Below are 27,965 nucleotides of genomic sequence, written 5' to 3'. Positions count from 1 at the left end.
TGAATTTTTTTTTATAATTGAAAAAATTGTATTTCTAATAGGCCAAGAAAGTTTTGTGTAGTTTCGAGAAGTCGTTCTCAAGGGGGAAAAAAAAACTTGTTGGCAAATTTTGTATCGAAAATTGGCAACATTAGTAGTACTCTAAAAACAAAAACAGTTTTATCTCTATCGAACATTACATTTTTAACATATAGCAGCATTCTTCCTGATTACAACGATACCAAGTTTATAGCAATGCGAGCTTTCTATTCATTCCGGTGCTGTTCCAAAGCAGCACGTGCACATCCTCTTCTGCGACGCGAAAGCTGCCATGGCGAGCGGCCCCTCCGCCGTTCTTACCTATCGGTGAGGTGGCGCTCCTCGCGCCACCTCTTGCAACTGCGTGGGGTATTTGAGAGGTGTCGGGGGCTCGCTTGCTGTATTTATTTTTCGCGGGCTTTTTGAGGTGCAGTGTTGTGATTGCAGTTGTAGCAAACAGCGGTATAGAAAATTAGGCTTTTCGTTGTCCTCGAGGTGTTTAACGATGTCAAAGGCTCGGCGACGGAAGCAATCACGGCCTTACAAACGGAGTAAAAAATCTAAAATCCAACGAGCTCTCTGGAAGAAAAAGAAATTAGTCGAAAATCAATTAACAATAAACAATGAAGTTACGAGGTAAGTATTTTTTTCTTTCAATCGGCTTAAAAATTACTGCATTATATATACATAATGTGTATTTAACGTGAATATTGTCTTCAACGTACTGGTATTGGCTGAGCATTTATCAGTAAAGGTTTTACTACGATAACAAAGGTTAAATACATACTATTTATTCCTTGAATCGGAAGTTACAATGTTGATAAAGATAACTGGATTCAAACTCTTTCGTTGCCTCATTTCAACAGTGATGTTATTTATTATTGTATTAATATTTTTAACAATTTTATATTTCACTATTTTTAATTGCCTATTTCAGGTACAAATAGTTTATATAGTTACAGTCTAGACTTTTTATAGTGTTACAGGCTAGGATGAAATTTAATATGAATTGCGATGCAGGAATAATTCTGCCGATGACAAACCATGGACGAAACCGAATTCTCATTTATAGGATTTCTGGATAGATATGTATATCGGTATGCAACGTGATAGAGCTCTTGAATTGTCTCAAATTTTCATGCAGTAAAAAAACGTAATTACCATTGTAATAAAGCGTAGCTCTTTGTAAAGCGAATTTAGGACAATCAAAGTGAATAATTCAAGAGTACGTCAGAAATTGTTCTTTTTTTTTCATATATTTTTTGTAATAATAATGCATCTTAAAATATTGCATACAAATTAATTGTATTGATGCAGAACAGTATTTCTGAGCGAAATTGTATGCATCATGTGTGGCAGTGATGTTTCTGTTTCATCACAATTTATTGACTGCGAACAACTTGTTTCTTGCGTTAGATATAACAAATATTAGTTTTTAAATTACTCTTTCCCAGGGAACTGAATACTCCAGCTATCATGTACGGGAGAGTGCGAGAACCGGATGCGTTGCTTAGATACAGCGATGTGAAAGGAGTAAAAGTTTACCCGTGTGGCATTTTTATTGGTGCTTAGGAACCCTTTAGCTCATCGCACACTACAGCGCGCCGCGACGCGCAGCCTTGCGGAAATTTCCGATGGTTCTGGAGGGGGTCGCACACTACAGATGCCGTTTTCTGATTCCGCGCGCTCAGTTCCTTCAATTGTGACCTACAGTACAGGAGTACCGAGGGGCTAGTTTTGCTTCCGTTTAGTTGTGTTGTTGGTTTTCAGGTTTAGTTTACTATTTAATTTCAAAGTCATGAGCAGTTCTAAGGAGGAATATATGTTTCTATATTGTTTACTGGAATCGGAAGAGGAAGAGAAGAGACAGAGGATTATGTGGGTTCACCCGATTAACGAGAAGAGAGATTTGCATGTTTTAGTTTCATATAACTTCATATACAACGTGACCCATCACCAATTTAAATTTTCGAAACTTAGGCAACATTAAACTAAAGGCCACAAAAAGGAGAAGGATAGCTTTTTGACTGATACGTTAGTTTGAGGTTAAACAAAATCTACACTTCTGTTATCTCAAAAACTTTTGTTTCCCGACCTGTTTATTTAAGTTTGAAAATTGAATCAAAGGTTAGCCCATTTATATAGTTAAATCAAAGATGTAAAATAAAGTAATCTATGCTTTAACTTACCTAAAATAGTCTTCTGTGTACACTAGATACGTACAGCCCGTGTGCAGGTCTTATAAAATAGACTCAAAAAAGAATAATGAACGAGAAGCACCGAAGAAACCCGGCACCGGAAGGTTATCTCAGCCCATATTGTGCTCCGTCTGTCACCAGACACGATAGCGCGCCGCTTGGCGCCTCGCCTCGCCCGCCTCCTTGGCGGAACAATTCCGCTCCGAATTCTCCCGGGAGTTCCGGCGCCGGAATAATTCCGCGGCGGACAGGGCGTCGCGGCGCGCCCAAGTGTGCGCATCGTCATTGCTTTACATGCGAAGAGTTCGGCCGGAATTTTTCCAGGGCGGCGCGGCGCGCTGTAGTGTGCGATGAGCTTTTCTAGCTGCAACACCGGATGGTCTGGTAGAAGATGATGGGTTGGTTGAGGTCAAATGTTTACCATCAGTGAAAGATAAGCTCCTAATGGAAGTTGCTAAGGAGAAAAAATCGTCACTCTGTTTAGAAATTATTAACGGAAAACTTCAACTAAAGAAAACCCACAAATATTATTACCAGGTGCAAGGGCAGCTAAATATCACTGGCAGACGTTATTGCGATTTCATTATTCTCACAGAAAAAGATTTTTACATACAAACTATTGAGAAAGATGAACTCGTTTGGATGAACGTCATGCTGCCAAAGCTAAAGACATTTTATTTACAATGCATGCTCCCAGAACTGGTAGACAGCAGAATAAAACGAAAAATGAAAGTCAGAGATCCACCTTATGTACTTGAAGCACAGAGAAAAGTTCAAAACAATAAAGAAAAACCCAATAGTAAAGTTTAAAATTTATTATACATAAATTATCCGAAACTCATAATTAGAAAACCACACGGAACTTAATGCAACCATTATGCTATTAGATATTTTGTGTAGCATACGGTCACTGGATAAGGATATATATTATGTACAGTTGCAGGGACACACGTGCCAATTATATGCTGACAATACACCTTCCTCAGATCGCAGTAATAAGAAAATATGATATTAAAAACTATGTCATTAAGGCGCTGTAGTTTTTCATAGAAAGTCATGCCGATCACATTTAGAAAGTTTACCCTTGGTTATATATGCATATATACACACATACATTTGTGCAAAACTAATTTTTTTTAATCATTTGTCAAAGATGTGAGAATTTGTGCAGTCATATGATGTACAAATTTATGTAAGCGATTTTCAAAATTACGCAACGTTTGTCTACAAAAATATTTTGCTTGAATTTAACCTATGTTTATATTAAAATTTATGATACTTCATTTGAAATAAAAATTTCAAAATAGGTGAGGTATTGTTATTGATAAAGGTATAGTGGCAAAACATATATTTTTTTGTTGACAAGAGTATGCAATTCCGGCATGCGTACATACCACGAAATCCAGTATTAATATAAAATATGAAACTTTATCGAACATTGTTGTTACAGATAAATTGAGAATTAAAAATAGATCGTTGTAAATTACCATGGATATTTATTTTTACTGAACGTCATTATTTGGAAATATAATGTGTATGCGCACGTTTTGGACTGCCATTTACTTTTATTTATACATATATTCTTTATATATTATACTTTACATTTTTCTGTGGTGATTTCAAAATTTTATACATTGCATATCACTACAATGTGCTAAACTCGGCTGTTACTTTTTTTTGCTTCTCTGAGTTCTTTTTCTGTAAGCGACACTGCTGCAGTGTTGTGTGAACGAGATGCATTGTTGCAAAATTCCATTCCTGTTACAAGAATTTTTCAAATTACTTTTAAACATTAAAGATTCAATTACTATATTTGCAGTACAGATTATAAACTACTTGGAAGAAACTCTACTTATTTGTATGCATTTTGGTTACAACGGTTTTTTACATTCCTTTTTTTTTTACATTAAAGCCGTAACGATTATTATACATTTTTTGGTACAACGTTTTAGACTGATTTTGTTTTCTTATATTATTTTGAAAGCTTTGTGCCTGTAAGCCAACACTTTTACTGCTGGTGTGAACATTTTATATTGTTATTTTATATACTATGTGTTTGTATATTTTTAATCTGTATAGTTGGTGAAGTTTTGTTCTTATAGTGTGCATGGTCGTATGTGTACTATGTTCATAATTTTTTTCACCAATTACTCTATTAATTCGTCTATTAGTAGGAAGTAACTAACTCTGTATTTTGTTTTGGTACCTTCTGGTAGTGTTTATGCATGAAAGTGATTTTATGACAAATAAATTCTACTTCAAATACAAGTTCTAAAACAATTAACATCTTGTATATGTTCGTAAGTTTGTCAGCAGTGAAAATGTATAGTAAACAATGGTCGATCCGCATTAGATAATTTATTTTTAATCAAACCCATTATATTTTCCTTTGACTTAATTGTAATCATAGAAACGTATATCATGAAGTTCCAAGTCATAGTCAAACAATAAATGATACGTTTAACATATTTAACAATTTCCACGATTCGGCGAAACATACCGCGAGTAGTGACAATAAACATAATTACGCTTCTTTTCGCAGGCATAAAAATATATTTTTAGGAATTACTGTATAATTAATTAATATTACTATAATATTAAATTATATTTTCCGAGCAAAAGCAGTTTCTCAATTTATTTAATGTTCACAAATTAACTATATATGTACCTATATGTAAATATGCATGTATATATACTACACACATCATAGATCTATCTATAACATATTGATAAACGGTTTTCCATTTGAATTCAAACTAAAATCAACATATACATAACATTAATTGTCTTATTTGTTTTGTTATAAAATATGTAATATTTTATCTCTTGTTTGTGCCTACTATAGCCCGTCCCACTCTTAGATTGCAGTACACGGCTTATGGCGCGCGCTGTTGCCAAATCTCTAACACATTACGAATTTCAGGAGATGCTTGTCTTTGTAATTTGGATCGAACAAGAAGCATTTTAAGAAATCATATCGTAATTTATAATATTTTATACTATTACACATATAAATTTGTAATAATGCCACTTTTATGTAAATTTCAAATAAAAACTACCTACTGTAGACGAAATTTTCTTATAGTTTTCTTTTCTGTTCTAAAAATCCCATATATATATATAATTATATATATATCACATTTTCATGGGCCCGATAAATGCCGTATGTTTGGACAAGTCATGTCCAAAATGATAAATAAAATACGGTAATGGAAATTCTCGGTCGAGTAAGTTATGGGAAAAATCCGAACAATTGGTTCGAAATGGGGAAGATTTTTTGAAAAACAGAAAAATCGCAACAACTCCCATAATATGAATAATATCGAATCCGTTTTAACGTATGATAACTCGGATTACCTAATGCCGAAAAATGTTTTCTAAATACATTTTTGATACGACCAGCCATAATTGCATGGGTTCGAAAAAAAATTTCACCGGACAAAAAAACGTAACTGCCTTAGTAGACACCTTATCAAATCTGTTTAAATTGTTTGTAATAATATCATTATTATTTTCCAAAACTTTGTCTAAAACAATGTTTGATAAGATGCTTGGTGAGAAGGATAGAAAAATAATTCAAAATTTTGTACCATGAACGCTATTAAATTCCTTCGTATTTATTTCATACATTTTAAATATTATGTTCAAGAATCGATTATAATATTTTTAGTTGACTAAGGAAGCCATGTATTTGAAATTGCTTGCAGGACAGAACCCCACTTATCTAAACACACGACCCTGTTTCCTCTTACGACGGCGGAAGCGCGCGCTCTTGTACTGATAAGACACATCTTTAACAGCTATTTCCACGGAAACTGTAGAAGCAATTGAGATGGAGCTGCTTTTAAAAACTAATTCAATTCATTGTGAACATTTTTCTCGCTTTCGTCCTCCATCTATCTTTAATAGAAATTTTTTTTTCCGCGGGTCAACTTTTTGATGTGTCAGTTTGTGAGAAAATGCATTTCAATATATAAAAAAAATTATTTAAGTGAAACCTGAACAGTTTTTGTCTTAACATTTGTTCGGTGGCGTCCTAAGGCATTAATTTACTAATAAAAAAAATCTGAATGAAATACACATGTAGGTTTTCTTTTTTTGATGTGAAACATATCGGAATACTTCAAAACAGTTCGCAGCGAATAAGTTATGTTTTTTAATTTTTTCGGACACTTAAAATATTGTTAAGTATTCAAAATAAGCATTGCCTGATGCGTATTTTCATTCTATACAATATGAAAAAAAGCTTGGTCCAAAAATTAAAATTTTAAATTTCGTTTGATATTTGGCAACAACGCACGAAGAAACAAGGACAGTGCTAACGGCAATCGGCGTGTGTTAGAGAGAGAGAGAATGCGCCCATTTACTTCCATACTGCAATCTAAGAGTGGGATGCTCTATATGCCAGGATAAGATTTCTTGTGTCATGCTGTTCCTTTTTATTGTTTTTTGTTTCGTAGAACAATAAACCAGGAAACAAATAATACTCAATCCGTGTTTTTTAAGCCCTCTTTTGAGCTATGAATTTCGAGGTTTTTGTACGCTGCACTGAAAAAATGTTTGTAGGTAAAGTATAGGTATCTATGTCAAAATTTCGCCAAGAAAGGTTTTTTTTTTTTTTTTCCGTACTGAACTGAAAATCTTGTGAAATATATACAAAAAGAACGTTTTCATAATCAATTGAATCAACGAAACATTTACTTTTCCGTAGACTTGTAGTAAATACAACGCAAAGGTATTTATTGTCGACGCACGTGTTATTAAACTAGCAGTACATAGTGCCATAGCATTGGTTGTTGAAATGGACCCAGTAGCTGATAACCTGTTGCAAGCAGAAGGGTTTTTTCGGAAGTGTTACGGGATATTTCCAGGATACGTCAAACACTGCAGCGCTGGTTTGCTGCCGATGTCACACCTGAATAGATACCTTGTTTGTTATTCATAATACACACAGCATATTCATATTTCGTTGGAGTTATGTGTCGAACGTTTTGTAGAGATAATCAAACCTCAATAGTTATTTTGATTCTGATAAAAATATTTTTGGATTAAAAAAAAGCACGTGTAAACTAGCAGGACACCATCAGCATTAAAAATTCACGTTCCCATTGTAAGTATAAAATCAATTGCTAGCTATAAAGGATCAAAACTCAAGCCAGTAGACACTCCCTCAGATATCCCAAGGAGAAAGCGGGCACCTAGTTCCGTAGTCTGTGTTCTCCAGGGCCATTCATGAAACCAGCAAAAGTTATTTCTAAGCCAAAAAGTAAAACGATGTAACTATAAATGAATAACTTATTTGACTGCTCACCCCACAACGGCGCCACCAGCTTGACGAGGCGATTACAATGCCATCTCGTGTCGGGCATTCCTACTAGTTTTAAAACTGCATAAGAATTCTACTATGGCTTGGAGACTTCTATAAGAATTATTTATATTCAATGGCAGTACGTAGTATTTTACCATGTCTGCAATTAAAGTGTTACGCAGTGACTATGTTATCAGTTAAATGTCACAATTTTAATATCAGTTTCGAAACGTTAATGTATGTAGGCAATAATTGAAATTATTATTTTTCAACCAAAATAATACTCAACAATATACATACGAGCAATGGAGATCATGGGCCTCTCTGGCATACCTATAACATTTGGTGGGGACATCAAATAAATGTATTTAAATACTAGTCTTGGAGCTGCTGTCACTAAGTTCCAGGAACATGAATTTTCTGGGACTCTTCTGTGAGCTCATACAAACACATGCTGGGCATGATCACTCTCCAATTTAGTGACAAAATGCAAGTTTTATTTAGCGAAATATAAAAAATTCCACTAGTTTATTTAACAACACTACGGATGTTGACTATTAATATAGTGTGTCTTTTTCCCAATACTATGCTTTGTATGTAGTTTTTTATTTGACACGTAATCAACTACTATATTACATTACTGTAATTACAGGTATTTCATAAATATGAAAAAAATACAACTTTAGGATGAACTTGTAAATATTGGGGGGGGGGGGGTTCCCCCGACCTACCCCCCCCCCCCCCTCCACCCGCCAGCGACGCCCGTGATGGAGATAGTGTACAATTTGACTATATACTCTGTGGATCTGTCTTAGTGATATTTTAATGGTCTCAGTTGCCAGCTGTCAGGTTTTTATTTTTACAAAAAAATTACTTATAACAATAATTACATGATGACGTTTATTTTATTCCAAATTATTTGTACCAGCATGATATACAAAATAAAATATATAGGTGTTAAGATAACTTTATGGAAATACTCCGGTTAACATTTTAATAGTTATTACCATAAAATGTACTCGATGTATGATAATATCGTTAGCGGGAGTGGAAGTGTTAAAAAAAAAATTATAAAAGTTATTACTACACAAAATGTTTTTCTCTACTCAGTGTCATAAACTTTCACACACTGTAAATAGTTGTTTTATTTTTGTTGGTTGTATAATTGTATAAACGGTTTTGTACTTTTCCCAGAAAAAACAACCATTTAGTCTATATTTATCTTACCAGTTATCCCAAAATAAGCAGGAAACAACTCAGTAGCTCAATTTGCAAGTATGATCACCGTTTTCCACGTGCAGCACACCTATCACTGAGGGGAAATGTTGAGTTGTCTGGTGCATTTATTTTTTATTTAAAATATATTTTCTTACTTAAAAAAATTGTCCATATGCCACTCTATCAGTGTTGTAGTGACAAATACAAAGAACTTTAATATTTTCAAACCGTCGTTGACGTGAGGGATAACTGAAGAAGACTGGTTCAGACTCACAGCGTTCTCCGCGTCTCTCAATCACCAAACATCTCAAGTGGTATTTGTCCGGAAACCCGGATTGCCGTGGAGAGATGTTGGCGTGCTATGTGTAACCAAGTGACTGACACATCAATGATACCTATAATTACTTTATTACATTAAATATATAATGTACTTTCGTGTCAGTTTGTGCGCCGGCCTCTAAAAATAGTTATTGCATAAATCGGGTAACGTTAATAAAACATGATTTAAAAAAAAGTCATTAAAATATTAGCATCACCCTGCTCACCTAGGCTACATGCGACGGCATCTACAGGGGTCTAGTGGGCTGTGAACTACTTGACAGAATAATTTCAGTCTTGCTGGAGATAAGTTTCGAAACAACGCAGCTTCGGCCATCTCGCCGCATTTTAAATGAGTCTTCTTTTGTTTTCAGAACATGAGGCAAATGACAGTAAAACTCTTTTGGTTTTATAAAGATCTAACAACGGATACTGAATCGATTTATAGCCATTGTAGCTTGCAGGTTTCGTAATGTGTTTCATGTGAATAGTGCAATCAAGTTTACTGGTGGGGAAAATCAAGGAAGTATTAATAAAGTAATTTGATGCAAAAATAGTCACATCGTTAGCCGTGTGATTTAAGTCTTGAATAATGTTTATTCTTAAATATAATGAAACAGTTCAATCTTCCAATCCCCCTTGGACAAGGATAGTATTTTTTAAAAATTATTGCAGCAGGTTTTGTCTTGGCATATAAAATACAATAATGCATATTGGAAAATGTTATGGCTCTCATTCTGCAATATAAATGTATATTGATTTACTGTATTATTGGATGTAGACAATAAGTAAATAAAAAATGTATGCCTCTATAAATTACATAAGCTTATCTATTGCACAGGCCGAGCGCATATGGATGAAGCAACATTATAGAAAATCTAGGAAGTATATGCGAAATGGTAGCTGTGGCAGTATGCCATTGTCTGCGGAGCAGGAACACGTATGACACCGCGCCCTGCTGGCCTGTGAGCCGAGCAGCGAGGACCGTCCGAGCTGTCACATCCTCCCCCTTCCCTTAGTCCAAGCCAGCGCGACTACCTGCTCCGGCCTTCAAGCAGTTAGGTTTCTCTCCGCTAGGAGTGACACTGTCCATTTTCTTACGCGCATCGCCTTTCCATTGTTCGGGAGCGGAGCGATACACCCTCCCCCTTTGAAGGCTGTCTCGCCACTGAATGCCCAGCGGCGCGACCCTGAGTCTTATACAGCGCTGTCAGGGTGCTCGGCCATCAGTTTTCATGCTATTGTGAGTGATGTATCAGTTTGAAGTCATTCTGAAGTAGGGACGATTTTTGGACCTCTTGAACAGCCTTAACTGACGTTTTAACGGCTGATCGAGGACAGCTCATTTGTGGTGTGTAGATAGATGCTAGGATTTTTTAAAGCTTATATCCTGGAGACAGATATATATGTTTACAAAATAAATGATAAGTCTTAACATGAACAATACTTAATTAAACTTTTTGATACTTGAAAGACGTAATTGCGAATTGTAATATTAAAATGTTCGTACGGCACGCTGAAAAGTATCAAAAGAGACGATTTTCAAATGATATGAATGTTAATATTCCAATACGTATCAAATCTGTTGATAATACCTTTGAATATATATTCAAAGATAATACTAACCATAAAGTGTTTACCTACCTACTGGTAAATACATATAGATTTTGTAAACGTCCGGAAGTTGTGTAATAATTCACCACTCCATGCTAGATGGCAGCACTTTCGTCACGTTTTGTGATTTTTGTTCTGAGCAGTTGGTTGACAATATCGCAGATAGAGGCCAGTGCTAGTGTGTCGATTTACGCAAGTACCTTGTTTAAATGTTCGTTATTTGTATATGCGAAGATCAATTATTAAATTACAATGTGTCTCAGAATAAAGAAAAATAAAATAACTCTAGTGTTAAGTGAGTAAATTAGTGAAAATAATAAAAAATTAAATTGCTCGTTTTGTGATTAACATAATCAGCGGCCTGGCTACAATGGACGAAAAACCAAACCTAATTATTTGGTTTATTATGTATGTTTTAGGTTGTTTTTTTTAAATTCGGATTTTTACCGTGAGATATATGGCGTAACACCATTGTGCGGAAATAACATACAGAATAAAATAATATTTATCTCAAGAAATTTTTATATTTATCAAAATAAATCTCAAATTAGGTCGTAGTAGGAATTTGAGAGCTTCTGACTCATCAAAATCTTGAGCAAATTCTATTTCCGGGCTTGTGCAAATTCTTAACGCAATTTTAGAGTATAGCTAGTCACAAGTGTGTATACATGTCAAAAAGTGAATGCTTTGTAAACGAGGGGGAGGGAAGAAATTTTTCGGAACAAACTTTTTTCCATGCAATAATAACAACAAAAGAAAGAACATCATGCACTATTTTTTTAAAACAATAAATTGTTAAGATAAGTCGCAATACCACCCTTTTATTGCCAACATAATACGCCCATGGCTAATCAGATTGAATTATGTGAAATTCAATTGTTTTTTAAAAGTAATGCTGTGTTGTGTTAGTAGGTAAAATGCTAATGATGATTGTCTCCTGACTTTAAGCAAACATACAATGATGGAGGGAACGTGAGTACCCCCGAAAGCCTACCAACTCAAGGCAACGCCCGCCATTTTTTAAAAACTTGCGAAAAATCCGACTTTAACCTCTCCTTTTAATCCTCGTCAACAGCGTAATTTCTTTCATTTATTTTATACAGTTGAAAATTAAGGAGTTTCCATCAAACATGTGATATATTTTAGCTTTGAAAGAAAACATTTTTTTATATATATTTGGTTTTACAGTCTTATTCCGTTTAAGTTTGATATGATACCTCGATAGCTTTTCTACGTAAAAAAAAAATATATATATATTTCAATAATGTTTTATATAAAAAAAAAGTAAAAATATTTTTTCTGTGGTTTTATTTACTCAACCATCCGCAGTCAAGATGTTTTTTTCTCCAATTCAAGCTATATACCGGTTTGAAGCTTTATTATTGCCAGATACTTCTTGCATTTCAGCATTCCTTGCTATAATCATCTGCTAAGGTAGGCTGACAATCTCATGTAGGTACAGGCACTTTTATTCATTCTTAAGGTTAGGTGCAACAGCATTTACCTTAATTAGTTCTTGTATCATATTAGTTCTTATATCATGTGAATAGTGGTGTCACTTAATTAACATTGCGATAAAGTAACATCTGGAATAAACTACACAACTAAATATCACATAATTGAGTATTTTGAATGAGTTACACATCTAATTTTAATGCCAACATAACCATTTTCTAAATTTCTTCGCTTTTTTTAAATCCGTATATTGTTTTGCTATAAAAAATTTGATAAATTTAGAAATATATTTTAAATGTTAGTATCAATTTTTAATAGCATCGCTATTTTAATATAATTTGTAGTGAAAATTTAAATTATTGCATAAAAGAAGACGTAAGAATTAGTTTTTAATGCCAACAGTTTGAACCAGGAACTGATGAGACGCATAGGTATATGTGTAGGTGTTGTTACTCTAGGCTGTAGCGTTAGTACTGATTTATTATAGAGTGTGGTTTGAGTCCCCAATACCACGAAGTTGACTCAGCACGTTAGCAATGCAGCTCAGACTTCATTGGGCCAGGGTGCCTGTGTAAAAAAAGGATACATGATTCTTCCGTGTATGTTAGGAATTCTGATCCATTGGGCCTCTTGTACCCATAGAATGATATTTCCAGCGTGTAGCAGTTGACAGATTTACTCAAGGTGTTGCAGAAGTGCCTGCAAAATAAATTTATAGTTAAAACATGCGGACAGAAAATTTTTCATTAACTTAATGTTTTACTCTTTTAAGTCTGAAAAAATTATTAGTTTTTTTTCGTACCGTTTTAAAAATATATAATTAGTATTAGTAGTACATGATAGCATATGGTACCAGCAATAGTAGTATGGAGCCTGTTAAATGAATTTGAACATTAAACTTTTTTTAAATTTTAACAAAAAAAAAAGACTCGAGTTTTCTTAAAACTCACCATGAGTTAGTTATATTTGTCTTCCAAAATGTCACTTAATCCCGCCAAAGTTTTCCGTGCGGAAGCTAAACATTGCATTGCCACCTCACGTTTAATATTTGCCACGCTGTTTTGTGGAGATCACGTAGTTTGCTAGTGTTTCTCCCAGCAAACAATTGTTTACTCTAGCGTATTGCTTAACATGTTGCCAATGAGTAAGAATAATTTTACAGCAAAAATTACTTCACATTATTTGTATTCACTCAAGAAAGCCCTAATACAAGATTTTGTTGTATCATAAAAAAATTGGTTGTCTGTAAAGTCGGTTTACGGACAATAGTTTAACGTGACAACGTCATAACAAAACATTGATGAAATGATTGCATACTTTTATGAATAAAATTGAATCATTTTTATTGAATTATCAATATTTTGTATGGATACAAAGGAGTGAAATGAAATCTACAATTTAATTGATAAATTTACTTTTATTTGCACTCATTAATTCAAATATGTTTATTACTTTAACGAAGAGATTATTTTAACTATAACTTTTATACATGTTTGCTATTTAACTTCTTCCAATCTGTGTTATTCTGTTAAGGATAGGACGATGATAGGAAAAGTAGGAAACGAATGGGAATGTTTCAAGTTTAATGTGCCTCGAAAAAGTCAAATCGATGGTTGTTCCAATCGAGTGGAAGAGAGATAGATGCGGCGCAAGCGTACAATGAGCGTAACGGGACACTTTTTCGTGCGTGCAGCCGGCGTTCATCGATTTATTAGACGTTGTCACGTCAAAAGGGCGTAAGTTAGAAATGTGGCGGACGTTGCGTAAGCCGGTGGGTTTTCTCGGGATACTCCCGTTTCCTCCACCCACTTATTCTTCCAGTGCTCCATTTGCATCTCGTCATCTCTCATCATCTCCATTTGACGTCGATGTCGACAAGACGTTAAGCTAAATTCTGCTCAAGTAGTTTATGATCCGTTAAAGCTAGTGCTTTTCCAAATCTCAATTTTATATCGCACAAACGTAATTTTAAACTTTCGTCGTACTATATTTTTCGTCTCATTTTGCATAGCGAAATTATTTCACAAATGTTTTTTAGTTGATCAGACACAGCCTGTGTACAAAAGCACTGGAAACCAGACAATGTTAAAAAAGCGATTACTGTCGTTAGTTTGGTAGCCGAATGTTTTTGGTCTATTGATTGTAATATGTGCATGTATGTATGAAGAAATGTTTAGTTACTTGTTGAAAGCATGTAAATAAATAACTATTCAACTGTGTGTCACTATTTATTTTTGGGATATTTCTCACTAATAGTTTACATCCTCATTGTTTTGAAGTGAGCGTTTTCTTGTCGAGTCGTAATAGTGTAAAAGTCATCATGAAAATCATAGTTTTATTGCTGACTGTAATAATGTTGGAATTTAAATACAAGTGAGAGTTGAAATGTGCAGATCCAAATCTGAACATTTTCGGCCTAAATTTTAATCAATCACTTTGTAAAGTATAATCCAGACTTGCTTGTAAATGACTGTTAGTTACGTTGAGAAATAGAGCCTATGGAAAAATGTAATTACTGTGACTGTATAGGCCAAATTGTTCGGGGAAGCTTGGTTATATATTTGTTCCAAGTTAGGACGTAATAATATAGTTGAACGAATAATTGCGCTAAAGGCGTTTTAGGTATCCATCGCTTGGTGAATATGTTTATAGTTTGCATTGTACAAGTAGCATTGCTCTGTGCATTGAGCGTGGCTTCAGAATGCCTCATGCTTCGGGGCTCATTGAGGAACTGGGACCCAGACATGTTGCCGAGAAGCTTGGCATTTTGGCAGGCGAAGGTTCCTTCCTCCATTATTTGTTTCTTTTCGTGCAACCGGCGAGAACATATCACGCGATCCGGAAATTTCATTCATTATAACAATTTATCAATTTTTTTGACGTGACGTCTAATAAATCGATGAAAGCCGCCTGCACGCACGAAAAAGTGTCCCGTTACGCGCATTGTCCCGTTACGCTCATTGTTCCGTTACGCTGTCGGCGAGTGCAGTAATAATAGGTTATGTTACAATTGACTAAAAAATTATGGTGATACATATAATTGATGATAGATATTTTATTACAGTTTATTTATATGAAAACTTGTTCATAATTATATTTAAACTTTATAGCTAAACGCCAGATTTTAAAATTAATTAAAAGTCATCTACACGTGAACTGTTTCGTCGACTGTTTATAAACTGAAGTGAAAAGTTAATGTGGTTTTCATTGCTTATTACAACAATTTCGGCAATAAAGGTTAATTATTCTTGCATTTTAAAAATCTGATTACTAGTATAATTTCAAGTATTTATTATTTTATTATTAAAATAAAAATGATTCAAGTTTATTCATAAAAGTATGCAATCATTTCATCAATGTTTTGTTATGACGTCACGTTAAACTATCGTCCGTAAACCGACTTTACAGACAACCAATTTTTATTGTAGATTTGTCTTTGTGTAAAGCCACATGTGCTTGATAATACTAATGCATGCCACAACGTTCTGAGTTCCTTATTTAATATGAGTGTTTCTCATATTGTGATACGTTGCTACAGTTGGCCTTTAGAATATTTTTAAAAAAATGCAGCACCTAACGTTACTGCTAAACGTTTGAGCAGTGATACAAAGAAATTTTGTCACTTCGTCCAGTTGATATTTGTGTATTTACTCACTGCAATATTTCCTGGAATTTTAAAGGTTCGTGCAGAACTTTTGTGTGCATAATAATAAGTTATTTATCACTCGGTAACGTAGTTTTGAGTTTGATTTGAAGTGCGCTCTTAAATGCCTGCCTTTTGGGGTCTGAAACCTACGAGGTTAAATTCCCAGCGGCGGATCTATTGCTAACTGTACGCCATGTTAACTAATTCTTCAACTCTTTTTTGACGTGATAACGTCTTATAAATCGATGAACGCTGGCTGCACGCACGAAAAATTGTCACGTTCCGCCTGAGCCGAGCGTGCAAGAACCGGCCAACCACCGTGCTAAACAAATTACTTAAATTAAATTTGCAAAAACTGTAAATAATATTTGAAAATTAAAAAGTATGCAATTTTTCATGAATGTTTTCTAATGACGTTATCACGTAAAAGTATCGTCCGTAAACCGACTTTACAGACAAGCCCTTTTTTTTTAAATTAAAATAGGTTTTCTGTTAAGGTTTTAATTGTTTGAGCATCAATTTACCCCACATTTTTAACATGAATCTCATTAGGGTTTATAGCCATACCTCCAAAATGGGCGGTAACATATTTTATACTTATTGAAAATGTATTCGATTACAAGATGCATTTTTTGTAATAATTTTATAGAAAATGTATTTTCATAGAGAAAAAATGTACGAAGAGCCTACCTTCTTGCAGTGCCTGCTTTGGCAGGGTCTCTGTTGTACATGGTGTTGGCAGTCACGTAGTCCTCTGTGTTCTGCGCCCACATCTTGGGGAACATTATGTGCCGCTCATACCTGCAGGTTTAACACAGTCTCTTGGGCAAGTCAGTGGAACAAAGTTTCCTTATTGTAAACAGCAAACTACTCTGTTTTCTGCTGTTCTTAGCGCTAAGTTTGCTGTTCACTGAATATCTAATTTCCCTTTCCTTAAGGCAAAAAAAATCCAATGACAAATGACTAAAAAAAATATAAAGTATTACATAAACATGTTGCTAGACATATGAGATCCTTAGAGCTACCAGAAAAAAATACACTATGTTACCAAAGTTACATTTTATCATTTACGGGGTGTGGCAGTAATTAATCAGCTGTTTCCGCCCTCCCTCTGCCTACTCAACTACGTGTTTAAGTGCCATTATCATGTAGTATCCAGACTTACGTACATCTGGCTGTACTATTTACAATGAACCATTGTACTGACCCTGAGGCGTCTCCTATAATTAGTTTCTAGTAACTAGTTTTATAATTAGTTTCAAAGGCAGCCGGCAAGTTCTACTATGTGCGCGCAGAGCAGAGAAGCCAAGAGTTGTTAGCAAAAAGAAGAAAATACGAAAATGCAAACGGTAATAAAATTTTACCAAATGGTTCTAGGATATCACAAAAATTACAATTATGGCTTTGTACGCGGTATACAGATTATTAAGACCACTATATATACATAATGTGGTGCCCCAAGTTAGCTAACGATATAAAACCAGTAACATATGAACAGAAAAATTAAATAGATATTTATTTTAGCATTTAAAATTTTAATGCTCATAACTGCTCATGAAAAGATTATACTAAAGATTAATTACAAATTTACAATACTTTTGTACAGGCTCTTGATTATTCGCAAGACTCAAAAAATATTTCATTCGAAGTCTCAATTGCACAAATGTTCCAAGGATCATTTAACATCAAAACAGGGCTTGCGCCAAAATTTATTAAAGAAAGGGAAACGAGATAAAAGGGAAAATGCCGTATTGCCCGAAAAAGTTACTCCCGGCTAATGTAGAAATTGTCGTCACTCCAATAAGTAATCCTGCAAAGTTATTAATCAGTAGTTGCATTCAGATGAAGTCCCTCCGCAACAATACCAACAGTAATTTCAAATTGTTAACAGTCTAAAAGTGATTTCCTGTACTTGAGATTTCCGCTATGCACATCACCAGTTGCAAAAGTTATAATCTCTCGTATCGACGTCTCGTTGTAAACTACGTTAGGTGCTATAGTCTGTCTTAACATAGTTTCACAAGCCGGCCAAAAAATCACATTTACCGTGCATTAAAAAATACCCTGATGAATTTATGCAATTCAGCATGTTAACACACATTAAGGGCAAGAACTATGAGGCACAGAACAGCTTAAATGACATATTAAGTTTCCACAAAAATATATTGATCCTTGTTAAGACGAAACGTAGAGTAGTTTCTCACTAGAGTCGTTTTACACACAGACACATGATGTCGGATTTGGTGCGCACACAAAACCATCAAAAGGGAAAGTCTTGTTGCTTGGTGCGTAATACACTTCTCAGCAAATAAAAACGTTTGCAGGCAGCAAACACATTTCATGCGACCAATATACAAATGTAGATAAAAAAAAAAAGGCCGCTCTGACAGAATTGCTTTACAGGCTCACGTAGGAAGAAAGCTGTTAGTTCCAAAATAAAACTTACGTTTACCTTCTCACGAACACACATTGTGCATAACACGAAACGTTTATTTGACTATTTGACTAGCTTGCCCGAATCGAGGCAATGCTTTTGTCCCAAACACCTAATTTGCCAATACGCAGCCAGGCCGGGGCGAAACTTAGCCACGTTCTACGATCTTGCCAGAAATCTACGGCTGCGATCTTCATGTTGTCAGCAGCCGGCGCGGCGACTGTCACACGGCAAGTCTCGCGACTGGGCAGTTTCTGCGAGCGCTGCATAGTTCGCCAACCATTTCCTTCTGGCGCTACATCAGCGCTGCATAGCTAAGACAACATTTCTTTCGAACTGAGGCGAAAATTTTATAGAGTGAATTCTGTGCTGAAATATTTGTTGACACCACGACTCAGACGTAGTTGAAACTTATAATCTAAGTGAATGAATTTAGTTAAATTGTTTCGGTGTATTGATTGTGGTCGTAGGGTTTCAGGTCCGAGTTACATAAGAGTCCAGAATTTCTGAAAGTTCCAGCATTTAATTTTTTTTCATTGCGTAATCCTACTGCAGGAAATATCTGCGAACCATTGACAAATAATTCAATGTCGGAAATACTCCAGAAGCAGCTGCTACATTTTCATTAACATGGTTAATTTCCTAATATTGCTTGTCTTAATTATTTAATGTCTTAATATAGTAGTCTGTTGATATGAATAACAATCAAATCTTCACGTTCAGCCCCAGAATTATATTAATATAATTACGAGATTACAATTATTGGTACAGAAATTGTTCCTTCTCAAATCATATTGTGCATAAGGAAAAAAAAAGCTTTGATAAAATTGAATACTAAATATTAAATAAAGAAACTACCAATGTCAACATTATAAGATCAATGCCATATAAACTGTTAAAAAAGGAACAGAGGGAATTTTCATATTTATAGCATATGCACAGTACTTGATTTCCAGGGAAACTACTTACACAATTCTTTAGAAGTGGTAGAATAATACCTGTATACGTCGTCATATGTGTTGCCGTACATAAACACTCCCAGTAAGCTTGAATGCGCGTGCAGATCAAGCACGAAGTCCAAGTCTATTTCCTGGAAAATAAAATACATGTATATAGAAAAACACAACAATATTGAAGTTACGCTTGTATTTCCTAGTGCTTGAGTTGTGTTGGAGCTTTTGTGAAACATGTAGTTTGAATAGCCCGTACCCTCGTTATCATTTAAAAGCAATTAAAACATAGTTCCATGTCAGATGTTTATGCACAGATGCTTATTGCGACGGGACCTCAGAGTACAACAACCATGACATATTACCCATAAGACTGATTGAGTTCTAATTAGCAACACGAATTCTGTGCTGAATTCGTCACTCTGGATACCTGCTAAATAGAGACCGGAAAAATTCGTGGATTCATTTCGCGATACGCTAAAATTCAAATACACATACCTTTAAGCTGCTTTTGTTATTGGTTCACTGATCATCCGGACGACTCTGGGCCAATGGAAAACACTCAACCAAAGAAGTATCGTATCACAAGCAAACTAGTTGAGACGACTCACATGTCAACAGCCAATGACCAGGCGTTATTTTCCCGAGTATACTGAGGACTGTGTAGTCTATCCTGAAGGTCATCGAAAACCCGAATTTTTCCAGTCCCTACTGATAAAATCGCAATAAAGGAAGAACTAAGGTAACTAACAATATGCGTCACTCGATGCCACACATTTTAACTGTCAGTAAAGGACACTTTTCAATGTGATTCTTGTAAACATAGTCACAAACCATCGTGCCCCAGACTACCCTCAGCTCTCAAATCAGGGTTTTTCCGGTCTTTTCCCGAAGTGACCTAACCACTCCTGGCCCTTGCTTATTATAATTTTCATTCGTTTTATTCATCTGCATTTAAGAAATGTTTCATGCCTGTATACTGGAATATGAGGCTTCGGGTGGGAACAGTGCAAAGTTTTATTTTTAGGAGTGGCGTGTTGTGCTACTGCATTGCCTCTGGTAACTTTATTCAACCCTAAATGAGTCTAGCGAGTTGACTTCGCTCTGAAATGATTTTCGAGCAGACAACTACCTATAAATTTTAATTAAAATAAACTATAAGTTTTTGAAGATTCACATGCATTGAAAAATCTCTGGTCACCCGCTGTTTAATCGCTTGTTTTAGGTTCTCTATTTGAATAAAAGAAATAATGTTTTCTTTAAAAATGTATTTCTTCTAAACTTTTCGTTTGCTAAAAAAATTTATACAGCGTCCACTTAATGCTTTATGAAAAGTTTCCCTTGGTCACGTTCACTTTTCTACGGTAAAAAATGTCAAAATTTTTCGTTCGACACACACTTTACTCACCTTAGTATTATCAAATTCTGTAAGCATTATGTTGACAGCGTGCAAAGTTGGATGTCCCCAGGGAGATATTTGGTTCCACGAGCGATTTAGATCGAAGCCCATTAGCGTTGATCTAAAAACCAGAATGAGATATTAAGCTGCATAGGAACTTACGTGAAATAATAATAATTCAAATGAAACTCAACATTGATAAGTAATTAACTATAATTTCAATTATTATGAAAAATATTTAATTTTTGATAATTAATATTCATAATTTATTACTTAGAGCCAATTCTAACTTTATAAAATACTATAAATGCGCAACTTTTTATAAAGTATCGCCTAGTTTCTGTTTTTCTGTTGTGTAATTTTTTTCGTAGTTTGTTTTTCTTAGAGGTTAAAATAGGCTACGGCAACTCCAATTGTTACGTATAAAATATTTATTTTAAAACAAATGTGCATCTGCATTTTTTAATAGTTTTTATTTAAAGTTGCAATTCGATGCTTAATTATGACTGAGATCAAAGTTATAGAAAATATCTGTCAGAAACTTTGGTTCTGTTATTTGTTATCGACATTGAATGAACCGCAGCCTAACCGTTCAGAATACAAACACTGAAACATAAAGAGGGGCAGAAGCATGCAAGGCATATGTTCTTCCGAATTCACGCAAACACGCATGTCTTGATGCAGTGCAGGAATTCTGAAAAGTGTTCTTGTTTATTTTCGGACGGTATTTAGAGTAAGGTTAGATAGTTTGTAAGCCCTCCGTCCACGGAAGGCAGTTGCAAACCCCTGCAGACTCTCTCTGCCGTGAGAACCTCGGGTGTGTCGCGTCTTCCCCTGCAGTCACCGCGCGTTGCAAACTGTCAGTCAAGACGCGCCAGCAATGTGACTGAGTAAACCATCCTCGCTGTACCTTGCAGCATGATGCAGGGACCTTGCAGTATGACGCAGGGACCTTGCAGCATGATGCAGGGACCTTGCACTATGACGCTAGGACCTTGCAGCATGACGCGGGGACCTTGCAGCATGACGCTAGGGCATTGCAGCATGATACAGGGACCTCGCAGCATGACGCAGGGACCTTGCAGCATGACGCAGGGACCTTGCAGCGTGATGCAGGGACCTTGCAGCATGACGCACGGACCTTGCAGCATGATGCAGGGACCTTGCAGCATGATGCAGGGACCTTGCAGCATGACGCGGGGACCTTGCAGCATGACGCGGGGACCTTGCAGCATGATGCAGGGACCTTGCAGCATGATGCAGGGACCTTGCAGCATGATGTAGGGACCTTGCAGCATGATGCAGGGACCTTGCAGTATGACGCGGGGACCTTGCAGCATGACGCAGGGACCTTGCAGCATGACGCAGGGACCTTGCAGCATGACGCGGGGACCTTGCAGCATGACGCGGGGACCTTGCAGCATGACGCTAGGACATTGCAGCATGATGCAGGGACCTTGCAGCATGACGCGGGGACCTTGCAGCATGACGCTACGACCTTGCAGCATGTTGCAGGAACCTTGCAGTATGACGCAGGGACCTTGCAGTATGACGCAGGGACCTTGCAGCATGACGCGGGGACCTTGCAGCATGACGCGGGGACCTTGATTTATGACGCACGTACCTTGCAGCATGATGCAGGGACCTTGCAGCATGACACAGGGACGCCAGTATTCTCTAAACAGTCCTACCAACACGCTTTTTGACCAATAAGTATCCTAAATCTACATTTGTGTGATTCTCAACTAAATTTTCACATTTAGGACGTATATACCGACACTACCCATATGATAAGACTGCTTACAGTGGGAAGTTTGTATATCTACCATAGTGCCCACTTTAATATATTTTAGAGCAATAATATTTATACCGATTATTCCCTGTGAGATTAGAACAAAACTTTACCCTATGTTTGTCTACTACCATTGGCATTTAATCATGCCTTATGCTTTTTACAGACACAATACTACGTCACAGGCTAACCTATATAAGCTATCAATTTTCCATCATCTACAGCTATTGTCCCTAAACTAAACGTAATACTGCAGCGTGTTTCCATATTAATGTATATATACATTGATGTAGTATAAACATGTGTGCACGGGTCTTTCATACCAAGAGATCTAGAATGATAATCTTATAATCCTTTACAAATACACTTAAACTATTAGTCTCACTAACAATTTCCTTTAACTAACTATATGTTTCAATGTTATATATTATTTATAAATATGTTTAAATTTTCCTTGAATTGACATTAATGTATCTTTTTTCAGGGCTAAAGTAAATTTACTTTCATTTTTCGAGTTAGCATCTATCTTCACATTCATCTTCTATATCATATTATGCAACAATTTATTTGAATTAACTAGTATTTGCTTTTTTTTAGGTATATATATATTTAAAAAGTTTTCAGACGTAATTTACCAATTTTTAAATGTTCGCCCTCTCTTCCAATCCCCACTTATAATTGCTCATCGATCTTATAATTGCACATTCACTAAGCTAACGACTTACTGCAACCGACGACTTCTCAAGAGTCATTTGGTTGAGTGGAAGTTCTGAAGACATTCATTATACATTCTTTAGAAACTATCATTTTTCTGCAGCCCGTTAGTTCAACCTCTTTTTAGATTCTACCACTGATCCACTGCGCTCAATCAAATTTTAATATTGGAAACCAGCATTTTGGAAGTTTACAATACAGAAAAGATCTTAGTTAATTTTTAACACGTGGATTTTTTTTAAGTGAAAACATTTAAAAACAGAAATAATATTTTATTAAATGATTTCTTAATATTGATACTAAAAGTTATTTAAAAAAATATAATAGAGACATTACATATGTTTGTTGCACTCAGAAATAATTAAGGCAATAATACATCTAAAGTAAATGTGGGATTCTTACAACTTGTTTATCGTCTCGGTACTTCATTTGCAACCTATGACTGAGCATACTTTGAATATAAGTTATTGGTTTTGCAGCTGTCTAATTTTACTTAGTATTATCTCTCTTCGTGTTTCGAATCGCTTAACCTTTATGGGCGGAGTTTGTAACAATCTGACAAAGTTTAATTTTGGAAAGAAATTTTTGAATTTTTTACTATCTTATTACGGGGTTGTTATTCTAACATCGTTCATTATCAACTAGCAGTGATACATTACTTTTCTTGAAAGTTTGCTCAAAATCATTGCTTTAAAAACACTTGAAATGATGGTTTGGTTACACAGGCTCGTTTCTGCAAGATAATATGCGCATGTCGGCAGTGACAAATAGACGTCATACGGTATTCTTTCACACATACTAGTGCTTATCAGATTGATCCATAAGGACTTAAACACTTGTTATTTAGAGATCACTGCATCAGGATAATAGCATAATTTTTTTGTTAGAAAATATTTATACGGGGTAGTATAATTTATTCCTTATGTTACTTTACCTAAAGTCTCAATTTGCCTAATCATTAAAAACCAGACTTGAAATTTACTGCAAGTAATTTTAAACCCACAAAAATGGTTACAAAAATTCCATATCAATTCTTAGGTGACTAATATTGCTGCATTTTGACAGATCAGTTTACCTATAGGTGGGTGGGGTGTAAGGTGATATACATTCTTTTACTTTGTTAATGCACATAAATATGTTTCTTGAAGCGTTGGGTCGAAAACATTTGCACTTGTATTATCATCGTGCATTTAAGAATGACGATCAATACTATCTGCAGCTCCCTGCTTTATTCCCGCCATTTTATCCTTCTTGAAATTATCACTTGTAAAAGAGAGTATTTAAATATTCAGTTAAATATGATACATGAAATAAGATTTTTTACCTGTAGTTTCCTAAAAATACTCCATCAGGATTCATCATTGGTATAATCTTGAACACTATATGTTGCCTAAGAATTTGTGCTATCGGATGACTGCTCACAAGGAAGTCCATCAATCCTGAAATCCAGTAAGTATGTTTTTAGTTTATCTATACAGTCAAAATGTGTTGCACGAATATTCAACATACATTTGTCCTTCAAATATTTTAAAGTAGTAATAAACATAAAAAGTATTTACATACAAAAAATTATTTAAATCGTGCAAAATATCTGACTTAAAACCCATCATATCAGACTGCGGGCAAAATTCATAAAAAAAACATTTAAAATTACTTAAAAAATCAAAAAAGGCAAAGTAGATGTTTTTTCAAGAAGCAGTCCACAAAAGATTAATGACGCGAGGGCGGGCCGTACTTGCCTTGGCACACGAGAGTGGCCGGGCTGGGGGAGGAGCGAGGGATGGCCGTACTTACCTTGGTACACGAGAGTGAGCGGAGTGGGGGAGGAGCGAGGGCGGGCCGTACTTGCCTTGGCACACGAGAGTGAGCGTTGTGGGGGAGGAGCGAGGGATGACTGTACTTGCCTTGGCACACGAGAGTGACCGGGGTGGGGGAGGAGCGAGGGCGGGCCGTACTTGCCTTGGCACACGAGAGTGACCGGGGTAGGGGAGGAGCGAGGGCGGGCCGTACTTGCCTTGGCACACGAGAGTGACCTGCCTGGAGGAGGAGCGAGGGCTGGCCGTACTTGCCTTGGCACACGAGAGTGACCTGCCTGGAGGAGGAGCGAGGGCGGGCCGTACTTGCCTTGGCACACGAGAGTGACCTGCCTGGAGGAGGAGCGAGGGCGGGCCGTACTTGCCTTGGCACACGAGAGTGACCTGCCTGGAGGAGGAGCGAGGGCGGGCCGTACTTGCCTTGGCACACGAGAGTGACCTGCCTGGAGGAGGAGCGAGGGCGGGCCGTACTTGCCTTGGCACACGAGAGTGAGCGTTGTGGGGGAGGAGCGAGGGATGACTGTACTTGCCTTGGCACACGAGAGTGACCGGGGTGGGGGAGGAGCGAGGGCGGGCCGTACTTGCCTTGGCACACGAGAGTGACCGGGGTAGGGGAGGAGCGAGGGCGGGCCGTACTTGCCTTGGCACACGAGAGTGACCTGCCTGGAGGAGGAGCGAGGGCTGGCCGTACTTGCCTTGGCACACGAGAGAGACCGTGGTGGGGGAGGAGCGAGGGTGGGCCGTACTTGCCTTGGCACAGGAGAGTGACCGGGCTGGGGGAGGAGCATGGATGGCCGTACTTGCCTTGGCACAGGAGAGTGACCGGGCTGGGGGAGGAGCATGGATGGCCGTACTTGCCTTGGCACACGAAGGAGGCCGGGGACTCGCCGGGGTGGATGCGGCCCAGCAGAACCACAACGTGTTGCTTGCGGCCGTCCAGCTTCATGTTGCTGGGGTGCGTCACCGTCACCACGTCCAGCCGCCGCTGCTGCTGTGGCAACACCGCAGAACCCGTTCCAGCCAAGTTCACTAGTCGTCAGCTTCTTATTTGTGTCCGCACTTACGTGCTCTCTTTTTTTTTACATTATTTTCTACATGCATTTCATTTGCAATTTAACTTTCTTTAAAAGGTATCCCAGTTATAAAAATAAGCTATGAGTCAAGGTTGTCATGTTAAGTGTGTTATCTTATACCAAGCTTGATTCTAGCTAACTTGTTTGCACAATACTGGCTTGCAGTAAGCCTGCAATGGTAACTGTGTTAGCTTGAAACAAGTTTGATTCAATCTAACTAGAGTTCACATGACAAGTTTGCATTAAGCCTGCCAAGATAAACTTGTCTTGGTAAGAGTGTTAGATTGAATGAAGCTTAATTCAAGCTTTGATCAAGATTTGATGTGTCAAACTTGCAGCGAATCGTCCTAGTCTCTCCGTGGTTCTTCGGCACCCAGTCTTCTACCCGCGCTATGGTCCGAAAGGACCAGGGAATCATCCTACTTAATCCGTGGTCTCGCCCGGCGAGGAGTATTCCGAAACAGCACTCGATCGCTGACGGTGTTGTCCGGTAGGTTGTGACCTTTTTTTTGTAAATATTATACTGAAGCTGTAATACTAGTTGCAAACAACTTGAACGTGTACTCACATGCTCCAATTTATAGAGCTCTTTCGTGATGAACATAAATGGATGATAAGTGGATTAGAGGTGATAATGAATATCGAAATGAACATTGTTGGGAAAATGTTATGTAAAAACCCAATGTACTGCGAACGTTTGGGGTCAGAAAGTGGGAAGTTAGTGTATCAGTTAAAATTATACTGACTGAACCAGTTGTGACGTTGTGTGTTCTTTCTGGTAAGAACCTAGTGGACAGAATATAGTTGCTCTTAATTTTATGGTGGGTCTCCCAAGGAAAAAATATTTTATTCGCTGAATGGATATTGGGTGTGTGTACATCACAACTGCCGAGCGATGAGACTATGGGATTGTGATGATGACTGGCTTTGTGGAAACCTTTTTCTGCAAGTGTCTTAATTTGAAAGTTGAGAGAATGTTTGGGAAGCTGTCAGAACATTCGGGAAGCTGCCAGAATATAATTAAACCGAACAGAAGGTTCGGGAAGCTGCCAAAAAATTGAGGAAGCTGCCAGAACAATATGAAAGTGGATGTAATGTTTGGGGAGCTGTCAGAACATTCGGGAAGCTGCCAGAATATTATTAAAGCAAACAGAAGGTTCGGGAAGCGGCCACAAAATTAAGGAAGCTGCCAGAACAATATGAAAGTGGATGTAATGTTAAGGGAGCTGTCAGAACATTCGAGAAGCTGCCAGAATTTAATGAAAGCGATCAGAAGGTTCGGGAAGCGGCTAAAAAATTGAGGAAGCTGCCAGAACATTATGAAAGTAGATAGAATGTTTGGGAAGCTGTCAGAACATTCGGGAAGCTGCCAGAATATAATGAAAGCAAACAGAAGGTTCGGGAAGCGGCCACAAAATTGAGGAAGCTGCCAGAACATTATGAAAGTGGATAGAATGTTTGGGAAGCTGTCATAACATTCGGGAAGCTGCCAGAACATTATGAAAGTGAATATAATTTTTGGGAAGCTGTCAGAACATTCGGAAAGCTGTCAGAATATTGTGAAAGCGAATAGAAGGTTCGGGAAGCAGCCACAACATTGAGGAAGCTGCCAGAACATTATGAAAGTGGATAGAATGTTCGGGAAGCTGCCAGAATATTGTAAAAGCGAACAGAAGGTTCGGGAAGCTGCCAGAATATTGTGAAAGCTAATAGAAGGTTTGGGAAGCGGCCACAAAATTGAGGAAGCTGCCAGAACATTATGGAAGTAGATAGAATGTTTGGGGAGCTGTCAGAACATTCGGGAAGCTGCCAGAATATTGTGAAAGCGAATAGAAGGTTCGGGAAGCGGCCACAACGTTGAGGAAGCTGCCAGAACATTATGAAAGTGGATAGAATGTTCGGGAATTTGCCAGAATATTGTGAAAGCGAACAGAAGGTTCAGGAGGCGGCCACAACGTTGAGGAAGCTGCCAGAACAATATGAAAGTGGATAGAATGTTAGGGAATCTGCCAGA

At 36.9% G+C, this 27,965-nt stretch overlaps 2 protein-coding genes across 11 annotated transcripts in view; one reads left to right on the top strand and one right to left on the bottom strand.

Annotated features, from left to right (window-relative positions):
• Positions 1-27,965, top strand: part of LOC134529816 (ELAV-like protein 1) — a 364,764-nt gene that overhangs the window by 27,777 nt on the left and 309,022 nt on the right. For 3 of the 10 annotated variants that reach the window (XM_063364292.1, XM_063364291.1, XM_063364284.1), the window contains exon 1: positions 215-654. The exons of 2 other annotated variants lie outside the window; for them this stretch is intronic. In XM_063364292.1, coding sequence (XP_063220362.1) covers positions 524-654 — 131 coding nt within the window. In that variant the 5' untranslated portion in view covers positions 215-523. Of the gene's footprint in view, positions 1-213; positions 655-27,965 lie in introns of those variants that run through there. 5 more of the 10 variants (XM_063364288.1, XM_063364289.1, XM_063364287.1 and 2 more) reach the window with 3 other exon arrangements.
• LOC134529815 (cytosolic carboxypeptidase 6) overlaps positions 1-27,965 on the bottom strand; it is a 120,798-nt gene that overhangs the window by 48,947 nt on the left and 43,886 nt on the right. Inside the window, exons 6-11 of the mRNA XM_063364283.1 lie at positions 25,737-25,869; positions 24,389-24,503; positions 20,568-20,679; positions 19,208-19,299; positions 16,466-16,576; positions 12,716-12,828 (exon numbers count right to left, since the gene is read on the bottom strand). Coding sequence (XP_063220353.1) covers positions 12,716-12,828; positions 16,466-16,576; positions 19,208-19,299; positions 20,568-20,679; positions 24,389-24,503; positions 25,737-25,869 — 676 coding nt within the window. The remainder of the gene's footprint in view (positions 1-12,715; positions 12,829-16,465; positions 16,577-19,207; positions 19,300-20,567; positions 20,680-24,388; positions 24,504-25,736; positions 25,870-27,965) is intronic.

The sequence above is a fragment of the Bacillus rossius genome, chromosome 2 (genome assembly GCF_032445375.1).
Source record: "Bacillus rossius redtenbacheri isolate Brsri chromosome 2, Brsri_v3, whole genome shotgun sequence".
In the NCBI taxonomy this organism is placed as follows: domain Eukaryota; kingdom Metazoa; phylum Arthropoda; class Insecta; order Phasmatodea; family Bacillidae; genus Bacillus; species Bacillus rossius.
Note: the sequence above shows the minus strand (reverse complement) of the source record. Positions and strands in the feature narration are given on the sequence as shown.